Source organism: Rhinopithecus roxellana, chromosome 18 (assembly GCF_007565055.1).
Source record: "Rhinopithecus roxellana isolate Shanxi Qingling chromosome 18, ASM756505v1, whole genome shotgun sequence".
Lineage (NCBI taxonomy): Eukaryota > Metazoa > Chordata > Mammalia > Primates > Cercopithecidae > Rhinopithecus > Rhinopithecus roxellana.
In genome coordinates this window covers 64,844,471-64,867,081 of record NC_044566.1, presented here as the reverse complement: position 1 = coordinate 64,867,081, position 22,611 = coordinate 64,844,471, and the positions used below count along the sequence as shown (strand labels likewise).

The 22,611-nt window shown below is 42.4% G+C and overlaps 1 protein-coding gene across 5 annotated transcripts in view; it reads left to right on the top strand.

The window, feature by feature from the left end:
* The first annotated feature begins 1,061 nt into the window (after positions 1-1,061).
* MPHOSPH8 (M-phase phosphoprotein 8) overlaps positions 1,062-22,611 on the top strand; it is a 46,328-nt gene continuing 24,778 nt past the window's right edge. For all 5 annotated transcript variants that reach the window (XM_010353108.2, XM_010353102.2, XM_030921928.1 and 2 more), the window contains exons 1-5: positions 1,062-1,378; positions 10,954-11,109; positions 16,303-17,151; positions 19,025-19,124; positions 20,614-20,871. In XM_010353108.2, the coding sequence (XP_010351410.1) occupies positions 1,169-1,378; positions 10,954-11,109; positions 16,303-17,151; positions 19,025-19,124; positions 20,614-20,871 (1,573 nt within the window). In that variant the 5' untranslated portion in view covers positions 1,062-1,168. The remainder of the gene's footprint in view (positions 1,379-10,953; positions 11,110-16,302; positions 17,152-19,024; positions 19,125-20,613; positions 20,872-22,611) is intronic.

The window sequence follows — 22,611 nt, the reverse complement described above, 5'->3', positions numbered from 1 at the left end:
TGTCTTCCTGGGACTCCTTCCTGTGGGTCCTAGGAAGGCATACTATGCTCTACTGATCTTTGTATTTCTGTTACTAATGCCTTCTGTAGTGATGGTACATAGGATGCATTTAATAAGCTCAACAGTGTATCATCGAGTACTATCTGATTAAAGCTGAGTGAAAAAAATATCATTGAGTCCACTCGAAGATCTCGTGATTCTCTGAGAAAGGATTTGCCGGACCATAGATTATTCTTCAGTTAAAGCTCAGAGACTTGACAATGAGGCTTATCTTACAAATTAAGTCCACTGTTCAAAGAAACAAAACAAAGTTTGATGCCATAAAGATTTCAGTTGCATATCCGAAATTCAAAGTGAGAAAAATACATTATCCTTAAGTGTATCTTCCTAGCATTATTTCGCTAACTTTGGGTGGCGTAATTTTTGTCAACTCTTCGCAACGTGAACAAATACTTTTCATTACGTCCTTCTCCGATATTTTCAACGAAAACGCAAAGGGCGCTAGAACTTGAAAAACGGATGCTTTTTGGGCCGCTCCGTTTCCTTGTCTTTAAACAACACTCATTAAAATATACGAACACTATGAGTTATGTTTGATTGGATCATCCACACGTGCTAAACCTATCAAAATCCTATATGACTTCTGGGAAGCCGGTCCGCTTGGCTGGGGTTTCCGCAGCAGCGGGGTTCCCTTTCCTAGAAAGTCGGCGGCTCCGGCCCTCCCGGCGTCCGCACCTGAGGCTTCCTTGCCGGGGCATCAGCCACTGTCAGCTCCTCCGGGCCGCCCTCAGCCCTGGGCCGCCCTCCGCCCGAACGACCCTCCTCCTCCCCAGCTTCGCACAGCTCGGCCGCCTCGCCCGCCTCGCCCGCCTCGCCAGCTCCCCTCCCGTCCTTGACCTTTTCCGCCACAGCTACAAACCGCCGCTACGCTCTTCCGCCTCGGGTGCCCTCCCTGCCCCGCCCACCTGCTTCCCGCGGGCCCCGCGTAGCTGCGCCGCGCCCGCCTTTCCACGACTGGTTTCTGTTCCTGTCACTCTAGGGTCCAAGCCCGCCATTGGTCGGCTTCCGTTACGCCGCTGATGTGGAGTAGGGCCGAGCGCGGAACGCGAGGCGCTGCTGGGGTGTGTGTCGCAGCGGGTTTTCCACGGCGGTTTGCGGAGCTGCTAGGATGGAGCCGGTTGCGGAGGGAGCGAGTGTGACCGCAGTTCCTGTGACAGCTGCCGACAGCACTGAGGAGTTGGCCGAAGTCGAAGGAGTTGGAGTCGTGGGCGAGGATAATGACGCAGCCGCGAGAGGAGCGGAGGCCTTTGGCGACAGTGAGGAGGACGGAGAGGATGTGTTCGAGGTGGAGAAGATCCTGGACATGAAAACCGAGGGGGTACGTGGAGGGGCCCCGGCGCGGGGATGGGCGGGGAGCTGCGGGCCCGACGGGGAGGACGCGAGCTGGAAGCAGCGCGGGCGGACCCAAAACAGGAGCAGGGGAAGAATGTGAGAGTTCAATGCAAGCACGCGAAATCGTGGGAAAAGCGAAGTGACGTTTCCGAGTGCACGCTTAGGATCGAGTCTGGGAGGGAAGCTTCAGCAAATTTTGCAGGATTGCTTTGGCCTAAGAGACGAAGCCGTTTGGGATGTGGTGTGTGGTGATCACAAGGCTGCAGGCAGCTGGTGAAGGACTTCTGTAGTCGCCAGTATTTGGGCATATGGTTGGAGCTGCTGCCCTTTGGAGTGATGTGATAGTGAAGTAATGCTTCTCGTCAGGGTCCACTGTCCACGCCATCGTTGCAGTGTTTTCCAAAACCGTAACTAACTCCCTGGTTTAAAATCTTCCGGAATTTTCATTTGCCCTCGGAGTAAAATCTCAATCTTACCCAGAGGGTGGCATTTAAAGGCCTTCATAACCTGATCAGCATCATCCCTCCCTCCCCTATGCGTTGTACAGATCGCAGCCACACAGACATACTTGAAATTCATCACACCATGCCTTGGTTTCCTGTTCTCCTGGCCTGGACAGTTCTCTGCCCTCTTCTTCTGGTGAAATCTTACTCCATCCTCCAAGGCCTCGGGGTGTAGTTCTCTGGGAAAGCTTTTTTTGACCCTAACCTCTGCAGAGTGAGGAGCTGCTTCTCATCTCTGCCCTTTTTACTTTTTGTATTGACCTCTATGAAGGCATTTAAGCCATTATCGTTCTTTCTTTGTCTCTCCTGCTTTATGTGGGCTCCTTTAACCCAAGGGGGAAACATGGACAAGAAGAAAATAATCTGTTTCAGTAGATGGATGTGAGGTAACCAAAGGGCGCCACAGTGGCCATTCTCTATGTTGTGTTCTTTTCATTGTCTGTTACTTCCCACTGGTCATATGCTGCCTTGTGTCATGTTTTTGCCTATTCATTCAGCATTTTTTTAATCAACTACTGTATGCCAGGTGCTGTGTTAGGTCCGGACAATATCGAGATTAATTGAAGCATACACAGTTGCTAACAGGGGAAACTTTTCCTGTCTGTGGGGAGTTAAGTAATTAAGATCTGATGTCATTAATATTGTTAATTGCAATAAAGGTGGAAATGTTTTATGTATAATTTCTCCAAATATATTGTAAGCACCTTGAGGTGAAAGGAGGAGCCACTGTTAGACTATTTTGTATCACTTGCATGTAACACGATACTTGGCACACAGGAGGTATTTGAAAAATATTTGGCTAGGGCCGGGCGCAGTGGCTCATGCCTGTAATCCTAGCACTTTGGGAGGCCGAGGCGGGCGGATCACAAGGTCAGGGTTCGAAACCAGCCTGGCCAACATGGTGAAACCCCGTATCTACTAAAATACAAAAAAATACAAAAATTAGCTGGGCGAGGTAGCAAGCGCCAGTAATCTCAGCTACTCGGGAGGCTGAGGCAGGAGAATTGCTTGAACCCCGGAGGCGGAGTTTGCAGTAAGATGAGATTGTGCCACTGCCCTCCAGCCTGGGCGATGCCCTCCAGCCTGGGCGACAGAGGGAGATTCCATCTCAAAAAAAAAAAAAAAAAAAAATTGGCTAAAAGGATAAAAATCTTTAGAATTAAGATGATTCTCATTCATACAGTGTTTAATTTTGCCAGCCTCAAAGAATTATAAGCACTGTGTACCTAACGCCTCACCAGTCTAAAGAGGGTGAAACTAAGAAACTTCCATGTGTAAGGCAATTAGGCTTTAGTGCTGTGAGTTAAAATTCAAGTTCTTGCATTTTTAGGTGCTTTTGTGAAGGAGTGATTTATAAGATTAAAGGTGATATGGCTTGGCTGTGTCCCCACCCAGAGTCTCATCTTGAATTGTATTCCCGATAATCCCCACCTGTCAAGGGCAGGACCAGGTGGAGGTAGGATCATGGGAATGGTTTCTCCCATGCTGTTCTTGCGATAGTGAGTCTCAATCTGGTGCTTTTGTAAGCGTCTGGCATTTCCCCTGCTTGCACTCTCTCGATCGTGCCACCCTGTGAAGAAGGTGCCTGCTTCTCCTTTGCCTTCCACCATGATTGTAAGTTTCCTGAGGCCTCCCCAGCCATGCTGAACTGAGTCAATTAAGCCTCTTTCCTCTATAAATTACCCAGTCTTGGGTATTTCTTCATAGCAGTATGAAAATGGACTAATACAAAAGGTGTTAGCGGAACAGGACTATGGCAGTTTTCTCTTCACTGCTGAGTGAACCAGCCGGTTAGTTAGCCACCTAGCCATTGACAAACTTAAGGGCCCTGCTAGCGGTTTGTTAGGCCTCCTTATAGTCTAGTCTATAGTCTACAATCAGAAACACTTAGAATTGATTCACTTTTTACTGGTTCATAATATTTCTTGATTCTAACTATATATGTGAATAATTAACATAAGAACTATGGAAATACATGCATACACCACTATTCCAAATTATTATTTATAATTTATTTGGCGTAATAGAGTAAGCAGAGAATTAAATTCTAATACTGTATATTGCTTAATTTCCTTTTTGTGTGTGTGTGTGTGAGACAAGTTCTCTGTTGCCCAGGCTGGAGTGCATTGGCATAATCATGGTTCTCTGCAGCTTTGACCTCCCAGGCTCAAACAGCCCTGCCACCTCAGCCTCTCAAGTAGATAGGACTATAGGTGTGTTCTACTGCGACTAATATTTTAATTTTTTGTAGAGATGGGGTCTCCCTATGTTGCCCATGCTGGCCTTGAACTCCTGGGCTCAAGTGATCCTCCACCCTTGGCCTCCCAAAGTGCTGGGATTTCCAGGTGTGAGCCACTGTGCCAGACCAATTTTTTTATTTTTTTAACAAAAATTTTGAACTGTTGCTGTAGTGTATATGATCTGGTAGAATAGGGGCCTGCCTTTTAGTTTGGCTCACTGATTAAAGGAAACTTTGGCTACCAAGAAATAGACTACTTCTGGAATTTTGAAGTCAAATTTGTAAATCCTAGGGCCATCATGCAGTTTCTTAATACATGGCAAAACCCTGGACAATTTTTTGGATTTACATGACTCCATACAAAGACATGGAATTCAGGGATTTCATCTGTATTTGTATACTGCCATGCTCCTAAAACTCAAAAGGTTCCTGAAACATAGTGGCCACATTCAGTAACTATTTGTTGAATGAGTGAATGAATGAAGCACACCTGTTGAAGTAAAGGGTAACAGTTATCAGTAAATTAAATCTGGGGCTATTGAAAATTGTTTTTAATATTCTCCTTCTCATCAATTAGCTCAAATTTCATTGATAACTAGCATTAGATTTATAACTATGTTAATGTAAAAGGTAGTTTTCTAGTCTCCACTGCTTTTTAGAAATTATCAGAAATGTTGTAAGAATTAGATAGACTCTCATATACCTTCACCCCGATTCTCCAGTTGTTAATCATTTATCTATTTGTCTTTTTTCTCTGTTTATGTACATTTTTGGCCCATTTGAAAGTGGTGTTTTTAAGGGCTATGTTGAATAATGCATTTACCACCATTTTTATGCACACACACAAATAACGATCATTTTTGTTCCCATGACCCGTTACTGATAAAATTAGCATATTCATTTGCTGTTTATAATAACTCTTCATATGATGCTTATTCTTTTTTTTTTTTTTTTGATACGGAGTTTCACTCTCTCGCCCAGGCTGGAGTGCAGTGGCGTGATCCCAGCTCATTGCAGCCTCTGCCTCCCGGGTTCAGGCAATTCTCCTGCCTCAGCCTCCTGAGTAGCTGGGACTACAGGTGCGCACCCCCACACCTGGCTAATTTTTTGTATTTTTAGTAAAGATAGGGTTTCACTGTGTTGGCCAGGATGGTCTTGATCTCCTGACCTCGTGATCCACCCACCTTGGCCTCCCAAAGTGCTGAGATTACAGACATGAGCCACCGCTCCTGGCCCTGATGTTTATTCTAAAACCAAATATATTGCTTTCTTTTAGGCAGTTCTGCATGCTATTGACTAAGATTTCTTTTCTTTCCCCCCATTCATGCAAGCTTAACTGTGCTGTCTCATCTTTAATTTTTTCAGTTTTAATTATGCCTTTACAGAAGACAGAAGCTCTTACAAAGTTGTATACAATAGTTTTCCTTTTGTTATTATTTTGCCCGAAAGAATATGCATATATTCTCAATGGATAAAATCACCATCTTCCCAACCATTTAATGTAGCTGAACAATAAAACTGTATTGATGTACTCTTAACTATTATTTTAAAATTTTAAGGCTTTTCAGGCTTATCTTTAAAAGTTAAGATTTTGAGGCTGGGAGTGGTGGCTCAAGCCTGTAATTCCAGCACTTTGGGAGGCCAAGGCAGACGGATCATGAGGTCAGGAGATCGAGACCATCCTGGCCAACATGGTGAAACCCCGTCTCTACTAAAATACAAAAAATTAGCTGGGCATGGTGGTGTGAGCCTGTAGTCCCAGCTACTTGGGAGGCTGAGGCAGGGGAATCACTTGAACCCAGGAGGCGGAGGTTGCAGTGAACCAAGATCATGCCACTGCACTCCAGCCTGACAGAGCAAGACTCCGTCTCAAAAAAAAAAATTTAAGATTTTCAATCTGTTCTTTTTTCGATATTTCGTGAGTTCAGATTCTACTCAGTGCTCGTACTTGATCTTTCTACACAGATAACTGAATGATTGAAGGGCAGTGTGGGTACAATTGAAGGGGAAAATGGGTAGGAGCAGTTCTTGGCACTTCACTTGGAAAGTTTATTGCCTTGGTGGTGGTGTGAAGAAAATCGGGCAAGTGTTAAGTGTGTAGCTAGAATGGTGCTCTGCAGTTCATGTTGACAGTCAAGTTTTATATTCCTGATTCTCAGTGAGATTGGGTATTGAGCAGAAAAGATAAACCAGACATCTGAAGAAGCAAAACTTTGCAATATATATTACAAAGATTTAATTGCCTTAAAAAGCATTAGAGATATTCTTATAGATGAGCAAGAAAATGGGTAAAAGACACACAGGTAATTAATGTTTTGTTGTGGTTACGTATATATATCGTAAAATTAGCCATCTCAGCCATTTCTTAGTATACAGTGCAGCAGCATTCATTGCATTCACCAAGTTGTGCAAGCAACACTACTATTTCTAAAACCTTTTCGTCTTTCCAGAGACTGTAGCCATTAAGCAGTACTGGTACTTGGTCTTTTTACACAGATGGCTGAATGATTGAAGGGCAGTGTGAGTATGATTGAAGAGTACCCATCCTGCCTACTTCAAGTCCCTGGTAGCCTCTAATGTACTTTCTGTCTCAGTGAATTTGCCTATTCTAAGTACCTCATGTAAGTGGAATCATAAATACCCTTTGGCATTTTGTAGCATAGTATTTTCAAGATTCATCTGTGTTGTAGCATGTGTTAGGATCTCCATCCTCTTTGGGCCTGAATGATTTCCCACTGTGTGGGTAGACCACACTTTATGTAGCCATCAGTGCACACTCGGGCTGCTTCCACCGTTTGGCTATTGTGAATAATGCTGCAGTGAACATTGGTGTACAAATACTTGTTTCAATACTTTTGGAATTGAAAAATAGGGACTCTTTTGGAATCACTGTGTCACAGGATGATTCTGTGTTTAATTTTTTTAGAAACTGCCTGATGATTTTTCATAGCAGCTGTACCATTTTACATTCCAAACACCAATGTAAGAAGGTTCCGATTTCTCTACATCCTTACTAATGCTTGTTATTTTCTTTTTTTTTTTTTTTTTTGCCATCTAAACGTGTGAAGTAGTGTCTAATTTTGTGGTTTTGACTTTGCATTTCCCTAAGGACAAATGATGTTGATCATCTTTTCGTGTGTTGTGTTTATATTTTCTGAATATTAATTCCTTATCAGGTCTATGATTTGCAAATATTTTTCCCATTCTGCATGCTATCTTTTCACCTGTAGGTAATGTCCTTTGATGCCCAAAGGTTTTTAATTTTGAAAAAATATAGTTTATCTATTTTTTTCTTTTTGTTTGGGCTTTTGATAGCGTATCAAAGAATCTGTAGCTGAACCCAGGGTTGGCTGCTTGCCACTCGAAAGCCCGACACAAGAGACGAGGGTTGATGAGAGAAAAGCAGGTTTCTCCAGAAAGCCAGCAAAACTGAGAAGATGGTGGACTCTTATCACAAAGAACATCTTAAATTTTAAAATCTGCCATAGGGGGCTGGGTGCGGTGGTTCACACCTGTAATCCCAGCACTTTGGGAGGCCAAGGCAGGCCGATCACTTGAGGTCAGGAGTTCAAGACCAGCCTGGCTAACATGGTGAAATCCTGTCTCTACTAAAAATACAAAAATTAGCCGGGTGTGGTGGTGCATGCCTGTCATCCCAGCTACTTGGGAGGCAGAGGCAGAAGAATTGCTTGAACCCAGGAGGCAGAGGTTGCTGTGAGCCGAGAATACGCCACTGAACTCCAGCCTGGGCAACACAGCAAGACTCTGTCTCAGAAAAAAAAAAAATAAGAAATTACCATAGGGTTTTTAAAGGGCAGCTTGGTATGGGAGACATGTGGGAGTGGTGCAGGGTCTGTGTGTCTTTGTTTGGATGGCTCTTTTGGGTGGTCACCCATCTGGAGGTCTGGTTGGCGCTGGTGGTAGCCTAGTTGCTTGCCACTCCTCCTGAGCAGGAGGATTCTACAGTGCCTGGTTTGTTTGAGATTAGCCTCTGGAATTTCTTCTTCTTCTTTTTTTTTTTTTTTTTTTTTGAGATGGAATCTTGCTCTGTCACCCAGGCTGGAGTGCAGTGGTGCCATCTCGGCTCACTGCAACCTCCACCTCCCGGGTTCAAGTGATTCTCCTGCCTCAGCCTCCTGAGGAGCCAGGATTACAGACACCTGCCACCACGCCCGGCTAATTTTTGTGTTTTTAGTAGAGACAGGATTTCACCATGTTGGTCGGGCTGGTCTCAAACTCCTGACCTCGTGATCCACCTGCCTCGGCCTCCCAGAGTGCTGGGATTACAGGCGTGAGCCACAGTGCCCGGCTTAACCTCTGGAATTACTTAAGTAAGAGCATAATTAGATAAGCATGCATTGCTGGAAGAGAGTGTCTAGAGAGGGAAGGAATTAAGGGGTAAGAGAGGAGGGAAGGAAGAAAAATAAGGTGATTAAAACATATTTTAAAAACTGAGGCCCCGAGTTACAGACACATTGCCAAATCCAAAGTCATGAAAACTTATTCCTGTGTTAAGAATTTTATGGGCCGGGTGCAGAGGCTCATGCCTGTAATCTCAGCATTTTGGGAGGCCAAGGTGGACAGATCTCTGGAGCCCAGGAGTTTGAAACCAGCCTGGCCAACATGCCGAAACCCCATCTCTACTAAAAAATACAAAACTCAGCGGACCATGGTGGTGCCCACCTGTAATCTCAGCTACTTGGGAGGCTGAGCAATGAGAATCGCTTGAACCCGGGAGGCAGAGGTTGCAGTGAGCCAAGATCGTGCCAGTGCTCTCCAGCCTGGGTGACCCTGTCTCCAAAAACAAACAAAAACAAAAACAGGCTCTAGGGTAAGACTCTGGGTTTGAATTTCAGCCAAACTACCCATTAGCTGTGTGATCTTTGACTACTTTATCTAGAAGCTTTAGTTTTCTCATCTATAAAATGAGTAATACTACCTACCTAGTTCATGGGGATGTTGTAAATATTAATGAACTAATAAATGTAAAGATTTAGACAGTGCATGACACATTGGAAAGCACTTGATGAATGTAATTCTTTTGATTTCCCTTTAATATTTAAAAATATAGAACGATTCTTAGATCACAAGATGGGCAAAAACAGGAGGCAGGCCCTGCTGTGGTTTGCTGACCCCTGATACAGAGAGATGGACTCTTGTATCTGGTGGAGTGTAAATTTGAGCATTTTTTCTGGAAGGCATTTGGCAGTGTGGTTTAATCTTTACACAGCTTGCCTTTTTTTTTTTTTTTTTTTTGAAATGGGATTTCACTATGTTGCACAGGCTGACTTCGAACTCCTGAGCTTAAGCAATCCTCCCACTTCAGCCTGTCAAGTATCTGGGACTCTAGGTGCCTACCACCACGCTTGGCTGCCACCAACCCTGGAAATGGCTAGTTTTTTTTTGCCCCATTGATCTCCTTTCTGGGAATTTATTCTAACTGCTTCATGAGAGATACACAGGGATATTACAGCTTAATTTGTAAGTACAAAAAAAAAAAAAAATGGAAACAATCTAAACAACCATGGTAGCAAAGGGGGCATTTTTGTAGTATTTTTTGTTGTATTTGTGTGATGGAATAATCTTAAGTCACTAAACATTGTTTGAAAAGTTACAACAAAAAGTACTTGATACATAAGTGAAAAAGCAATATTAAAAATTATAGTATAATCCTAATGTTTTAAAAACATTCTAAATATGTATTAATGTAACAGGTGAAGGAAATAGATCAAATTGTTATCAGTATCTATTTATTATTTGGTTCTTCCTATCTTTTCTATTTTTCATTGCTTTTCAAGAATTACATACCACTTTATGGAATCAGAATAGGACTTCAGTCTTTGGTTTATGAAAAACAGATCAATGATACATGGTTTTTTCTTTTCATTTCTCTCTCTTGTTTTCCACACCAGCCTATTGCCCAGGCTGAAGTGCAATGGCACCATCTTGGCTCACTGCAATCTCCGTCTCCTGGGCTTAAGTAATCTGCCCACCTCTGCCTCCCAAGTAACTTGGACCACAGTTGCTTGCCACCGTGCCCAGCTAATTTTTTTTTTTTTTTTTTTTGAGATGGTGTCTCGCTCTTTTGCCCAAGCGGGAGTGCAGTGGCCCAGTCCCTGCTCACTGCAACCTCTGGCTCCTGGATTGAAGTGATTCTCCTGCCTCAGCCTACCAAGTAGCTGGGACTACAGGTGCGCACCACCGTCTTTTTTTTTTTTTTTTTTTTTTTGAGACAGAGTTTTGCTCTTGTTGCTCAAGCTGGAGTGCAATGGCGTGATCTTGGCTCACTGCAACCTCTGCCTCCTGGGTTCAAGCGATTCTCCTGCCTCAGCTTCCCAAGTAGCTGGGATTACAGGCGCCCGCCACCACACCCAGCTAATTTTTTTGTATTTTTTAATAGAGACAAGGTTTCATCATGTTGGCCAGGCTGGTCTTCAGCTCCTGACCTCAGGTGATGTGCCTGCCTCGGCCTCCCAAAGTGCTCAGATTACAGGCGTGAGGCCCATAATTTTTGTATTTTTAGTAGAGACGAGGTTTCACCATGTTGGTCAGGCTGTTCTCAAACTCCTGGGCTCAAGCATTCTGCCCACCTTGACCTCCCAAAGTGCTGGGATTATAGGCCTGAGCCACTGCGCCTGGTCGATACTTTTTTTCTTAAGCCACTTTTCTTAGGAGATGGATGTACTTTATAATGTGATAATTTCCATTTAGAAGCAATTTTCAAGTTCGTTCATGTCTTCTCAGTTTTTTGTTTTTTGTTTGGAAATTTAATCAAGTTAGTGATCTGCTTTATTTGCCTCCTTTTATTTTCTATAACAGGGTAAAGTTCTTTACAAAGTTCGCTGGAAAGGCTATACGTCGGATGACGATACCTGGGAGCCCGAGGTTCACTTGGAGGACTGTAAAGAAGTGCTTCTTGAATTTAGGAAGAAAATTGCAGAGAACAAAGCCAAAGCAGTCAGGAAGGATATTCAGGTACTATGTTTTGTCTCATACTTGTTTTTATGTACATAAATTTATTGTAGATTTTAACTCTTTTAAGTATGTGTAGTAAATGATTTACAAATAATGAAGTGTACCGTATTGCTTAGTGTAAATTCCATGTAGCCAATTCTCACAGACTGCTTTCAGTGATTTTTGCTGGGTTCTTCTTTCTGTATCCAACCTACAGTTGCAGTTGACAACAAGAATAGTTTGGAGATGAATATTGATATTTTCCTTTAAGTTAAGAGTAAGGTAAAAGTGGAGAAAAAAGAGACATGCCAAACTATCATTTGTTCGTTTATGATATGAACAACTAGATTTTGTATATTTTATAATATTTATTTTGCATTATCAACCTATGTCTTATGCCTGCTTTTTCTGCTAGTTAAAACAAATTATCTGGTGAGGACCTGGTTTAAAAAAAAAAACAAAAAAAACTTAGAACTATATAGTGAAGGCTGGGCACGGTGGCTCACGCCTGTAATCTCAGCACTTTGGGAGGCTGAGGCGGGTGGATCATGAGGTCGGGAGATCGAGACCATCCTGGCTAACACAATGAAACCCCGTCTCTACTAAAAAATACAAAAAATTAGCCAGGTGTGGTGGTGGGCACCTGTAGTCGCAGCTACTTGGGAGGCTGAGGCAGGAGAATGGCATGAACCTGGGAGGTGGAGTTTGCAGTGAGCTGAGATGGTGTCATTGCACTCCAGCCTGGGTGAGAGCGAGACTCCGTCTCAAAAAAAAAAAAAAGAAAAAAAAAGAACTATATATAGTGAAGATACCTCACATTAAGAGAATGATTCTCACTATTTTATAGGCTGAACGTTGATCTTTCTCCCTACAATTTAAGTTTCACCTATGTTTTTTAAAATGCATAGTCTTTTTTTAAATGACCAAAACAATATTAGTTTTAGTTTTGGCTGTGTGGATTAGTTGTTGATAATAATAATAATAGCAATAGCAAAAGTGCCTGGCATTTACTGAGCATGTGTTTTTGCTGCATAACTACCATACACTGGGCCGGCACTGGTTTAGTAAGTGAAGCAGTCACTTAATAAAGCAGGTGTCTTCATAAGGTGACCACTGGTCTGTTGTGAGCTTTGAGTGATGTTATGTAACACTAATGGACTTCTACTGAACTGTTCTGTCAACATTGTAGTATTTTTAGCTTTTTTTCTTTTTTGAGTAAACATGGAGTGTCTCATAGGGGTCAGACCCCTAAACAGTTCCAGTTAGAGAAAGATAGGTAAAATCTGTTTTCTGTGCTTGATCTGCCTTCGGGTTATTATTTTTTCTTTTCCTCTCACTTATTTATTTTTAAATACAGAGTCTTGCCTCTGTCACCCAGGCTGGAGTACAGTGGCACAATCATGGCCTACTGCAGCCTCAACCTCCTGGGCTCAAGTGACGATCCTCCCACCTCAGGCTCCCAAGCAGCTGGGACTATAGATACTTGCCACTAGACCTGGCTAATTTTTTTTCTTTTTTCCAGAGACAGGGTCTCTCTCTGTTGACAGGCTGGTAGGAACGCCTGGCCTCAAGTAATCCTCGCACCTTGGCCTCCCAAAGTGTTGGTTGGGATTGCAGGCATGAGCCACTGTGCCCGACCTGATTTTTCTTTTAAAGATGGTACCATATACTGATAATTTTGCCTTTTGCCCTAACTTTAAAATAATCTTTTATTAATACATATTTTATTCAGAAAACAAATATGGGTATTTTTTTTGGCACCAGTACATTCTTAGAGATTCTTTTATTCAACATGTTACTATTGGTGCTAAAACTGTTGCACATTTAGCTGGGAACCCCTTCACACCAGTCCCTGTGTCCTGGTGCTCCCTCTCAGGGTAGCACTGCTCTCTTTTTTGGCACAGTGGCACATCCCAGCCTCAATAAATCCATGCTGACCTCTGTAACTCTGCCTGTCACCACAGTGTCACCACAGTGTCACCACAGAGACCTGTGTGTTCTCCCTTTTCTTACCAGGAGAACTCTGGTCACAACAGTATTGCATGTCCTTATTTACTAAATCTTACAATACAGAGAAATTAACCTCACATTTGCTGTGCCCTTTCTACTATGAACGACAAACAGTATTTGTTTATCAACCTATTTGATAAAGTTCCACATTTATTTGCAGTTCTTTTTGTTCTTAGAATATATGCAGTGTTTAATGTTCAGAAGTTACTTGAATTTTTTTTTTCTGTGTGGTTATCAATTTTATAAACAGGTTCATTTGTCTGTTTGTATTCAGTTTTAGGGTTCCCCCATCCTTGCCGATGCAATTTTGTTGAGAATGTAAAATACTTAATGTGGTTTGAAGGATAAAACTAGAAATTAACTGGGACCTATCTTCTCCCTGCCCTCTCTCTCCCTCTATATCTCATTTGAAATACTGTCCTTTACTCCCATTTAATAACTATAATCAGCAAGCATAATATTCCTTCAATATGTTCTCACCATGTCTGTTATTTTCTAGATACACTGTACCTTGTTAGAACATTTAGTCATGCATACTACAGTCTCTCTTACAACCAACCCTCATTCAGTCTTAGTCTAGAAGCAAATACATAATTAATGCTTTCCGCCAGTCCTTATGGTGATGTTTGTCCAGTCGTTTTTGGTTATCTGAAGCTCATGCTTTAGTACAGGGCTTCTCAAAGTATGGACTCCGGCAGGAGCATCAGTCCGCAGCAGGGGTGCATGCGAGAGTTTGTGACCCACCTCTGTGGTAGGAAGGCTCTTGAGAACAATATTCACTGACTTCTTTTGTTTCCTAAAAGTTCGTTGGCAGCGTTTCTATCTGAACGCCAGTTGCAGATTCCTTAGTGCACATTTTCTTTTCTCAGGTAGTCTTACTGCGTTAATCCATTATCATCTGGCACAAACCATTGTTCTTGATGACCAGTTGAGTTTGTCTTGTAAGGTCTTTTTGCCTGATGCTCCCAAGTTTTTGTTTGTTTTCTCTTCCATTTTATAGACATGTCTTTTTGGTATGCTTCTGTTGTTTTTAGGATAGTCAGCCTGGCTAACTAAAAAAAATTTTTTTTTAGATCTTTTGTTTTTGTCTTCTCTGGCCTACTTGGTTTGGAATCTAATCCTAGCAGTTTTTCCTCCTTGTGTGGCTTCGTCCTGGAAGTCCTGAGGAGAGCTTCGCTGGTCCCTTTTGCAGGGCCTGGGAGGGGCCAGCCACCTTTCCCCTTCTCCCCGGCCTTGCCCAGTGCGCATGAGGCCCCACCCCGCAGCTGTTCCCTCAGGCAGGACCCGCCTGGGCTTTTCCAGATTGTTGCCTTCGCTTCCCCTGAGTGACCATCCACACCACATGAGCCTTACCACTGTTCTAGTTTTGGTAAGGCTTGCGTGGTATGGACTTCGGACTTACCAAAACCAAAAGCTGTCTGCGGGGAGTTTTGTTTTGCTATCCTAGTTGTCTTGTTTTTTATGAGGTGATTCAGGGAGATTGGAAAGGTTAAGCCAGTGCCACCATATTCCCACTTGTTAACCTTGGTGGCGTCCATTTCTTAGGCAGTGTAGGGAAGACATTTTTAAAGTATATCTGGTCGGACGCCGTGGCTCACCCCTGTAATCCCAGCACTTTGGGAGGCCAAGACAGGATCATTTGAGGTCAGGGGTTCGAGACCAGCCTGGCCAACATGGTGAAACCCTGTCTCTACTAAAAATACAAAAATTACCAGGCCAGGCCAGGCGCAGTGGCTCAAGCCTGTAATCCCAGCACTTTGGGAGGCTGAGACGGGCGGATCACGAGGTCAGGAGATCGAGACCATCCTGGCTAACACGGTGAAACCCCGTCTCTACTAAAAAGTACAAAAAACTAGCCGGGCGAGGTGGCAGGCGCCTGTAGTCCCAGCTACTTGGGAGGCTGAGGCAGGAGAATGGCGGGAACCCGGGAGGCGGAGCTTGCAGTGAGCTGAGATCCGGCCACTGCACTCCAGCCCCGGCGACAAAGCGAGACTCCGTCTCAAAAAAAAAAAAAAAAAAAAAAATAGCAGGCCGTGGTGGTGCATGCCTGCAATCCCAGCTACTTGTGAAGCTGAGGCAGGAGAATCGCTTGAAGCCAGGACCCAGGAGGCAGGGGTTGCAGTAAGTCACTGCATTCCAGCCTGGGCGACAGAATGAGACTCCGTCTTAAAAAACAAGCAAACAAACAAACAAACAAACAAACAAAAGCTATCGTTTCCATCCCTTCTCTCTACCCCCAAGTCATTTAGGATACGGTGGTTTTGGGAAGTGGGAACTGAAAATACTTTGCATAGTGTTTTTGTGTCTATACAAGTACTAGATTTTTAGGTTTCTTTTTTTTTTTTTTTTTTTTTTTTTGAGACGGAGTCTCGCTCTGTCACCCAGGCTGGAGTGCTGTGGCCGGATCTCAGCTCACTGCAAGCTCCGCCTCCTGGGTTCACGCCATTCTCCTGTCTCAGCCTCCCGGGTAGCTGGGACTACAGGCGCCGCCACGTCGCCCGGCTAGTTTTTTGTAGTTTTTAGTAGAGACGGGGTTTCACCGTGTTAGCCAGGATGGTCTCGATCTCCTGACCTCGTGATCCGCCCGACTCGGCCTCCCAAAGTGCTGGGATTACAGGCTTGAGCCACCGCGCCCGGCCAGGTTTCTTTTTTTGAATTTTAAAATAGGAAAATATTTTTTCATAAGCAGTTATTTCAGATAACACATGAATTTGGGAAGTAAGATTTGTGTGCAGTCTTGCTTGTTCTGTACATAACTGTCAAACGTAGGAGCAAGTTTAAGGATGTTCCGGGATCCAGGGTCTTAGAAAACATTTCGTATTTGCATCGGTAACTACTTTGTTGGCAGCCAAGAAAGTCTGCAAAAATTACTTTCTTGGTGGTTTTGGAAATGTTGAAGTTGAGATCATTTACAGCCCACCCTACCTGAGTCCACTCACTCCTGCTTTGGGCTGGGCACACTCGGCAGCACTGTGTTTCTGTGCACTCCTGCCTTCTAAACTCACACTTGTCCTCACTGCCAGGAGCTGTTTGCTAAGTCAGAGATAGAGGTAGCATACGATTTCAGCTTAGGTAAGTGGTTTTAAGAAGTTGAGATTCTGCTTGGAACAAAATATATTCTTACCAAATTTCATTAGTACTACTTTTCAAAACCTTTAAAATCAATATGTTAATGAATATTTTAATCTTTTTTGTATTTTCTAGAGACTGTCCTTAAATAACGACATATTTGAGGCGAACTCTGATAGCGATCAGCAAAGTGAGACAAAAGAAGATACTTCACCAAAGAAGAAAAAGAAAAAATTAAGGCAGAGAGAAGAGAAAAGCCCAGATGATCTGAAAAAGAAAAAAGCAAAGGCCGGGAAGCTAAAAGACAAGTCGAAACCAGACCTGGAGAGCTCCTTGGAAAGTTTAGGTTTTGATTTAAGGACAAAGAAAAGAATTTCTGAAGCCAAAGAAGAACTAAAGGAGTCCAAGAAGCCCAAAAAAGATGAAGTGAAAGAAACAAAGGAATTAAAGAAAGTTAAAAAGGGTGAAATAAGAGATTTAAAGACGAAAACAAGAGAAGATCCCAAAGAAAATAGAAAAACAAAAAAAGAAAAATTTGTCGAATCCCAGGTGGAATCTGAATCAAGTGTACTTAATGATTCTGCCTTTCCAGAGGATGACAGTGAAGGGCTACATTCCGACAGCAGAGAAGAGAAACAAAACACTAAAACTGCACGAGAGAGAGCAGGGCAGGACACAGGGCTGGAGCATGGCTTTGAGAAGCCCCTGGACAGCGCCATGAGTGCTGAGGAGGATGCCGATGTCAGAGGCAGGAGGAGAAAGAAGGCCCCGAGGAAGGCTGAGGACGCCAGAGAGAGCAGGAAGCTGGAGAACAAGAACGCTTTCTTAGAGAAGAGAACGGCGCCTAAAAAGCAGAGGACTCAAGACAGAGGCAGAAGTGCTGCAGAGTTCGAGAAGCTGATGCCCGTGTCTGCCCAAACGCCGAAGGGCTGGAGGTTGAGCGGGGAAGAGAGAGGCTTCTGGTCCACTGACCCAGCTGAGGAGGTAAGGGCCACGGAAGGCAGCAGAAAACCCATGTTGAGGGGTCAAGACATTTCACAAGCAAAGAAAGGGAAACAGCCGAGCTGTAATGTAAGAAAGTGTTTGTGACTATGGGTGGTCATAAATGAAGATCCTCCAGCTTTTGGACACCGCAGCTTATCTCTTAGTCTCTGGTTTGTTTCTCTTAGAATGATTAGGACTAGAAAATTAAAGGCTAATTTGTGAACAAAAGTCAGGATGGTTTTTAGAGGTACTCAGATGATATATGGAGCATTGTATACTCAGGTTTATAGCTTCATCAGCTTATTTTATTGGTTTTTCACATCCTCCTTGGTCATTTCCCCTGTTGTCTTGAGTATACCACTATTTGTTTTTTTTTTTTTTTTTTTTTTTTTTTTGAGACGGAGTCTTGCTCTGTCTCCCAGGCTGGAGTGCAGTGGCCGGATCTCAGCTCACTGCAAGTTCCTCCTCCTGGGTTTACGCCATTCTCTCGCCTCAGCCTCCCAAGTAGCTGGGACTACAGGTGCCCGCCACATCGCCCGGCTAAGTTTTTGTATTTCTTTAGTAGAGACGGGGTTTCACCGTGTTAGCCAGGATGGTCTCGATCTCCTGACCTCGTGATCCGCCCGTCTCGGCCTCCCAAAGTGCTGGGATTACAGGCTTGAGCCACCGCGCCCGGCCGAGAGTATACCACTATTAAAAGGACACAAAGTACATCAAGTATTTTAATGCTTATAAAAACGTATTTAATAGAGAATTTGTCCCATTATAAAAATTATTTTTTATTTTTTATTTTTTTTGAGATGGAGTCTCGCTCTGTCGCCCGGGCTGGAGTACAGTGGCTGGATCTCAGCTCACTGCAGCCTCCGCCTCCCAGGTTTACGCCATTCTCCTGCCTCAGCCTCCCGAGTAGCTGGGACTACAGGCGCCCGCCACCTCGCCCGGCTAGTTTTTTTTTTTGTATTTTTTTAGTAGAGACGGGGTTTCACCGTGTTAGCCAGGATGGTCTCGATCTCCTGACCTCGTGATCCGCCCGTCTTGGCCTCCCAAAGTGCTGGGACTACAGGCTTGAGCCACCGCGCCCGACCATAAAAATTATTTTTATATGGCTTTGCAAAATGGATGTATTTTCCAAATTATGAGAGTATTTATATATGCAGTATTTATCAAGGGCTATAAAAAACATCTTTTTTTCATTCATTATTTCCAGTTTTGGGAATTTATTTTAAGGAAATCATTTTAAAGAAGGAAAACCTGTGCATACATAGTTATTCATGGCAGAATTATCTTCATTAGTGAAAAATGGATAGCAATCTAACTTTCTAGCCATAGGGGAAATGGTTAAGAAAACATTGATATGTCAACTTGGGGACCATTAAAACTACTGAAATATTATGAGGTCAGTGTAGCAAAACAGAACAACTTAGAAAATGCAATGGAGTAGAAGACCCTACATAAATATGAACACAGTCGTAAAAATATGTGTGTAATGTAAACAAAAATGAATTTTAGAAAAGAATATCCATGTAAAAGTACAAGGACCAGAAGGGGGAACATGGAGAAGTAAAATAGTCATGGTTGGTTAAGACTGTGGGTGGAAAACTTGCTTAGAATTTCCTTTTTTAAAAAATAAAATTCCTAAAAGAGGGTGGGAAAACTGGTGTTGGGCTTTGAATTTGATATTTTGTGAATTATCATATGGTTGACTGAGGAAGCAAAATTCTTTTGTGTGAAGAGGATTTAATGATCAGTGATCATGTACCACAGTATACAAGGGTGGTTCCCTGAAGCCACAAACCTGTATTTTCCGGTTCTCAAATAAATATACAGTGTCATCTCTTTATCCATTCTTGTTTGGATATCATGTCATTTTCAGGACAAAGAGACCAAAAAAACTGAATCCAAAGAAAAATATCAGAAAAGGCATGATTCTGACAAGGAAGAAAAAGGCAGAAAAGATCCAAAAGGATTAAAGGGTGAGTGTAAATAGTAACGTTTTACCATTTACATTGCTATCTAATATATAAATAATTAACCAGTTACCTAAATTTATTGTATAAAAATTTGTATAATTTTTTTCCGTTATTTTCACCTTGTTTTCCCTCTTTTTAATATGATGAGGGATCAAATTAGAATTACTGAGATAGGAAATTAGTTGTGGCAGAAAAATAAATGTGTTTTTTTATAGCAGATGCTAGATTTTAAAAAACACCTTTTAATATATTCATTATATGTAACTCTGTGTCATTTGTGTAAAATAGAATATTGAATATGCATTTTGGATCACTTCAAGATAGACTATAATAGAAAATCCGTAATACGTATCAATATTGGAACAAATACTTTATATTTCTTAAAAACAAACAAAAAAACACCATTACAGTGTTTGAATAAACCCTAGCAGATAAATACTTAGTTTCTGTAGCAAAAGTACTTGGAAAACGTTTTCTGGCAAACAGTGGTTCTAAGAGATGGATGATTTTCCTTGGATTTTCTTACTGAAAGCTGAATGTAACTGAAGTAATATTAAAAGTAAGTTTTTTTCTAAGCCTAGGCTGGTTTTGGCAGTAGAAGCAGGTGAATGAAGTGGCAGGAGCAGTGGCTTTGTTTCAGTGGGTCACATGTAAAGTGGCTGTAAGATTGTTGTTCAAAGCAAAACAAAAATCTTAAATGCCTTCTGTTCATCAAAGAATGACTAGAGGTTCAAAATACTGTAAAACTGGACCTGGCCTTCTTAACCTTTTTTCCTCCTAGTATCTTGTATGTCAGTTTTAGATACATTTTTACTGTGAACATATAGCCTCAAATGGAACGACTGTTTGTCCCATTCATAAGGGTACTCACTAGAGTCCAGTTTTCAATATTCCCTGATAACAAAACCTGTCTGCTGTGTACCCAGAGTTTATAATAGAATTCATCCTAATTCTCTTCTTTTTGGGGTTATTTCTAATGTCAGGTCTAGCGTCTGCCAGTTTTCTTCCCACTTTCTTCTTTAGTTAAAAGCTGGTAGCATCAGGTACAGTTTTACCAGGTACACAGGCAGTGCTCTGGCACCCTGCTGTTTCCCTCACTTGCCACCAGAAACCATTTTGGTACAAGCCTCAGGATCCAGCTATAGACAGTCTGATGTCTTTAGCTGTAGGAAAGGTTCTGGTGTGACTTGGATCACTCTGAGACTCACCGCCTTCAGCAGGCCTTTGTCACAACTGCAGGTGAGTAGTTCAGAACATCTGCTTAACAGCCATTCACACTGGACATCCTTTCTGAATACTGAGCAGCCAGTAGAAAGACCAGCTGAAATGATTTTTTGGCTTTGACAGTAAATCAGACCAGGCTTTATAAGCTAGGTGGATGTTAGTAAAAATTAAGAAAATATCTTGTTGCTTTAACACTAACTTAGATTTTCTTTTGAATGTAACATAAATTTGTGACTCATACTTAGCCATCTTTTAATTTTTTCATTAGCACTTAAGGAAATCAGAAATGCATTTGATTTATTTAAATTAACTCCAGAAGAAAAAAATGATGTTTCTGAGAATAATCGGAAAAGGGAAGAAATACCACTGGATTTTAAAACCATAGACGATCACAAAACCAAGGAAAACAGACAGTCACTTAAAGAGAGGAGGAACACCAGAGACGAAACAGACACTTGGGCATACATTGCTGCAGAAGGTGATCAGGAGGTTTCAGACAGCGTGTGCCAAGCAGATGAGAATTCGGGTGAGTTTGGAATCATTTTGCAGAATTTTTCAAGATAGTGCACCGTATTATTTTACTGTACTCTTCTCTGTCTGTATTTCTGATCTCAAGATCAAAAAATAATGGAGTGAAGAGTTTACTGGGATCTCCTGAATAACATTTTATATTGAAGACGGGTCATTCTGTGACTTCTCAATGGATTAAACAATTTTTCTGAGTTCCTATAATGTTCTCAGCACGTATGGAGTTAAAAGATTTCTGATTTTCTACCTTACCTACTCCTACCTCGCAGCCCCATTTTATATCTTACTATTTAATAGATTTCTTTCAGGAAATTATCAAATATAAACTTATTTGTATTTTATCCTTTTAATGTTGTAGCAAATAACACTAAATAAGATTATATTGTAAATGCTGTCCTGAGGACATCGGAACTGGTCGAGAAGGAGAATACAGACTACAGTAGTGGTGGGGAGGAGTACCAAAAAGTGTACATACATGTTTGTAACTAGGACCTAATAAATCAGAGAGCTTAGTCTAATAAAACTTTGTATAATTTGTGGATCTTGAGAAACACTGAAGATAATTGAAAAATTCAGAATATGACAGACTAGATCGCCTGGGAAACCCCTCCTTATACTACAAAATGATGACACCCTGGATACCTGGAGAAAATGTGCTTTTGGATGTGTTGCTGAGCATGCAGGAAATTAGGGTAATTTCCGGTACCAGTGGGCAAGGAGGAGAGGTAGGTTGCCCAGAGGGCAGATGCCAAATAGCAGCACTGCTGTTGAGATACCAGGCAGTAAAAAACAGATACAGTAGGGGGAACATCCGTAAAGACAGAAGTGGATTCCTGGCTTTGCTATAAAATAAACAAGCCTCTGACACAGTTTGTTGAGAACAAAAGAAACACATGAAAAAGAGACACGATTATAGGTTGTGTGCAGATTGAAAAGATGAATTCTATGAGCAATTTCTTACCACTTGATTTGAAAACTAGCTAGGTGGCCAGGCACGGTGGCTCATGCCTGTAATCCCAGCACTTTGGGAGGTTGAGGCAGGTGGATTGCCTGAGCTCAGGAGTTCAAGACCAGCCTGGGCAACACGGTGAAACCCGTCTCTACTAAAATACAAAAATTTAGCCAGGCGTGGCAGCGTGCATCTGTAGTCCCAGCTACTCAGGAGGCTGAGGCAAGAGAATCGCTTGAACCCGGGAGGCAGAGGTTGCAGTGAGCTGAGATTGCGCCACTGCATTGCAGCCTGGGTGACAGAGTGAGACTCCATCTCCAAAAAAAAAAAAAAAGAAAGAAAATAGCTAGGCATGGTGGCATGTGCCTATAGTTACAGCTACTCTGGAGGCGAGACAGGAAGATCAGTAAGCCCAGGAGTTCGAGGCTATATTATGCTAAGATTGTACCTGTGAATAGCCACTGTACTCCATCCTGGTAAACATAGCAAGACCTCATCTCTAAAATTGAAAAAGAGATTTGAAAACTGAATGACATGGAAAAATTCCTTGGGGAAAAAATAATGAAATTGATCCAAAAAAGACTGAATAGTCACAACTGTTAAAGAACATGAGGGCCGTGCATGGTGGCTCACACCTGTAATCCCAGCAGTTTGGGAGGCCAATGCGGGCGGATCACAAGGTCAGGAGTTCGAGACTAGCCTGGACAACATGGTGAAACCCCATCTCTACTAAAAATACAAAAAATTAGCCATGCATGGTGGCACATGCCTGTAGTCCCAGCTACTCGG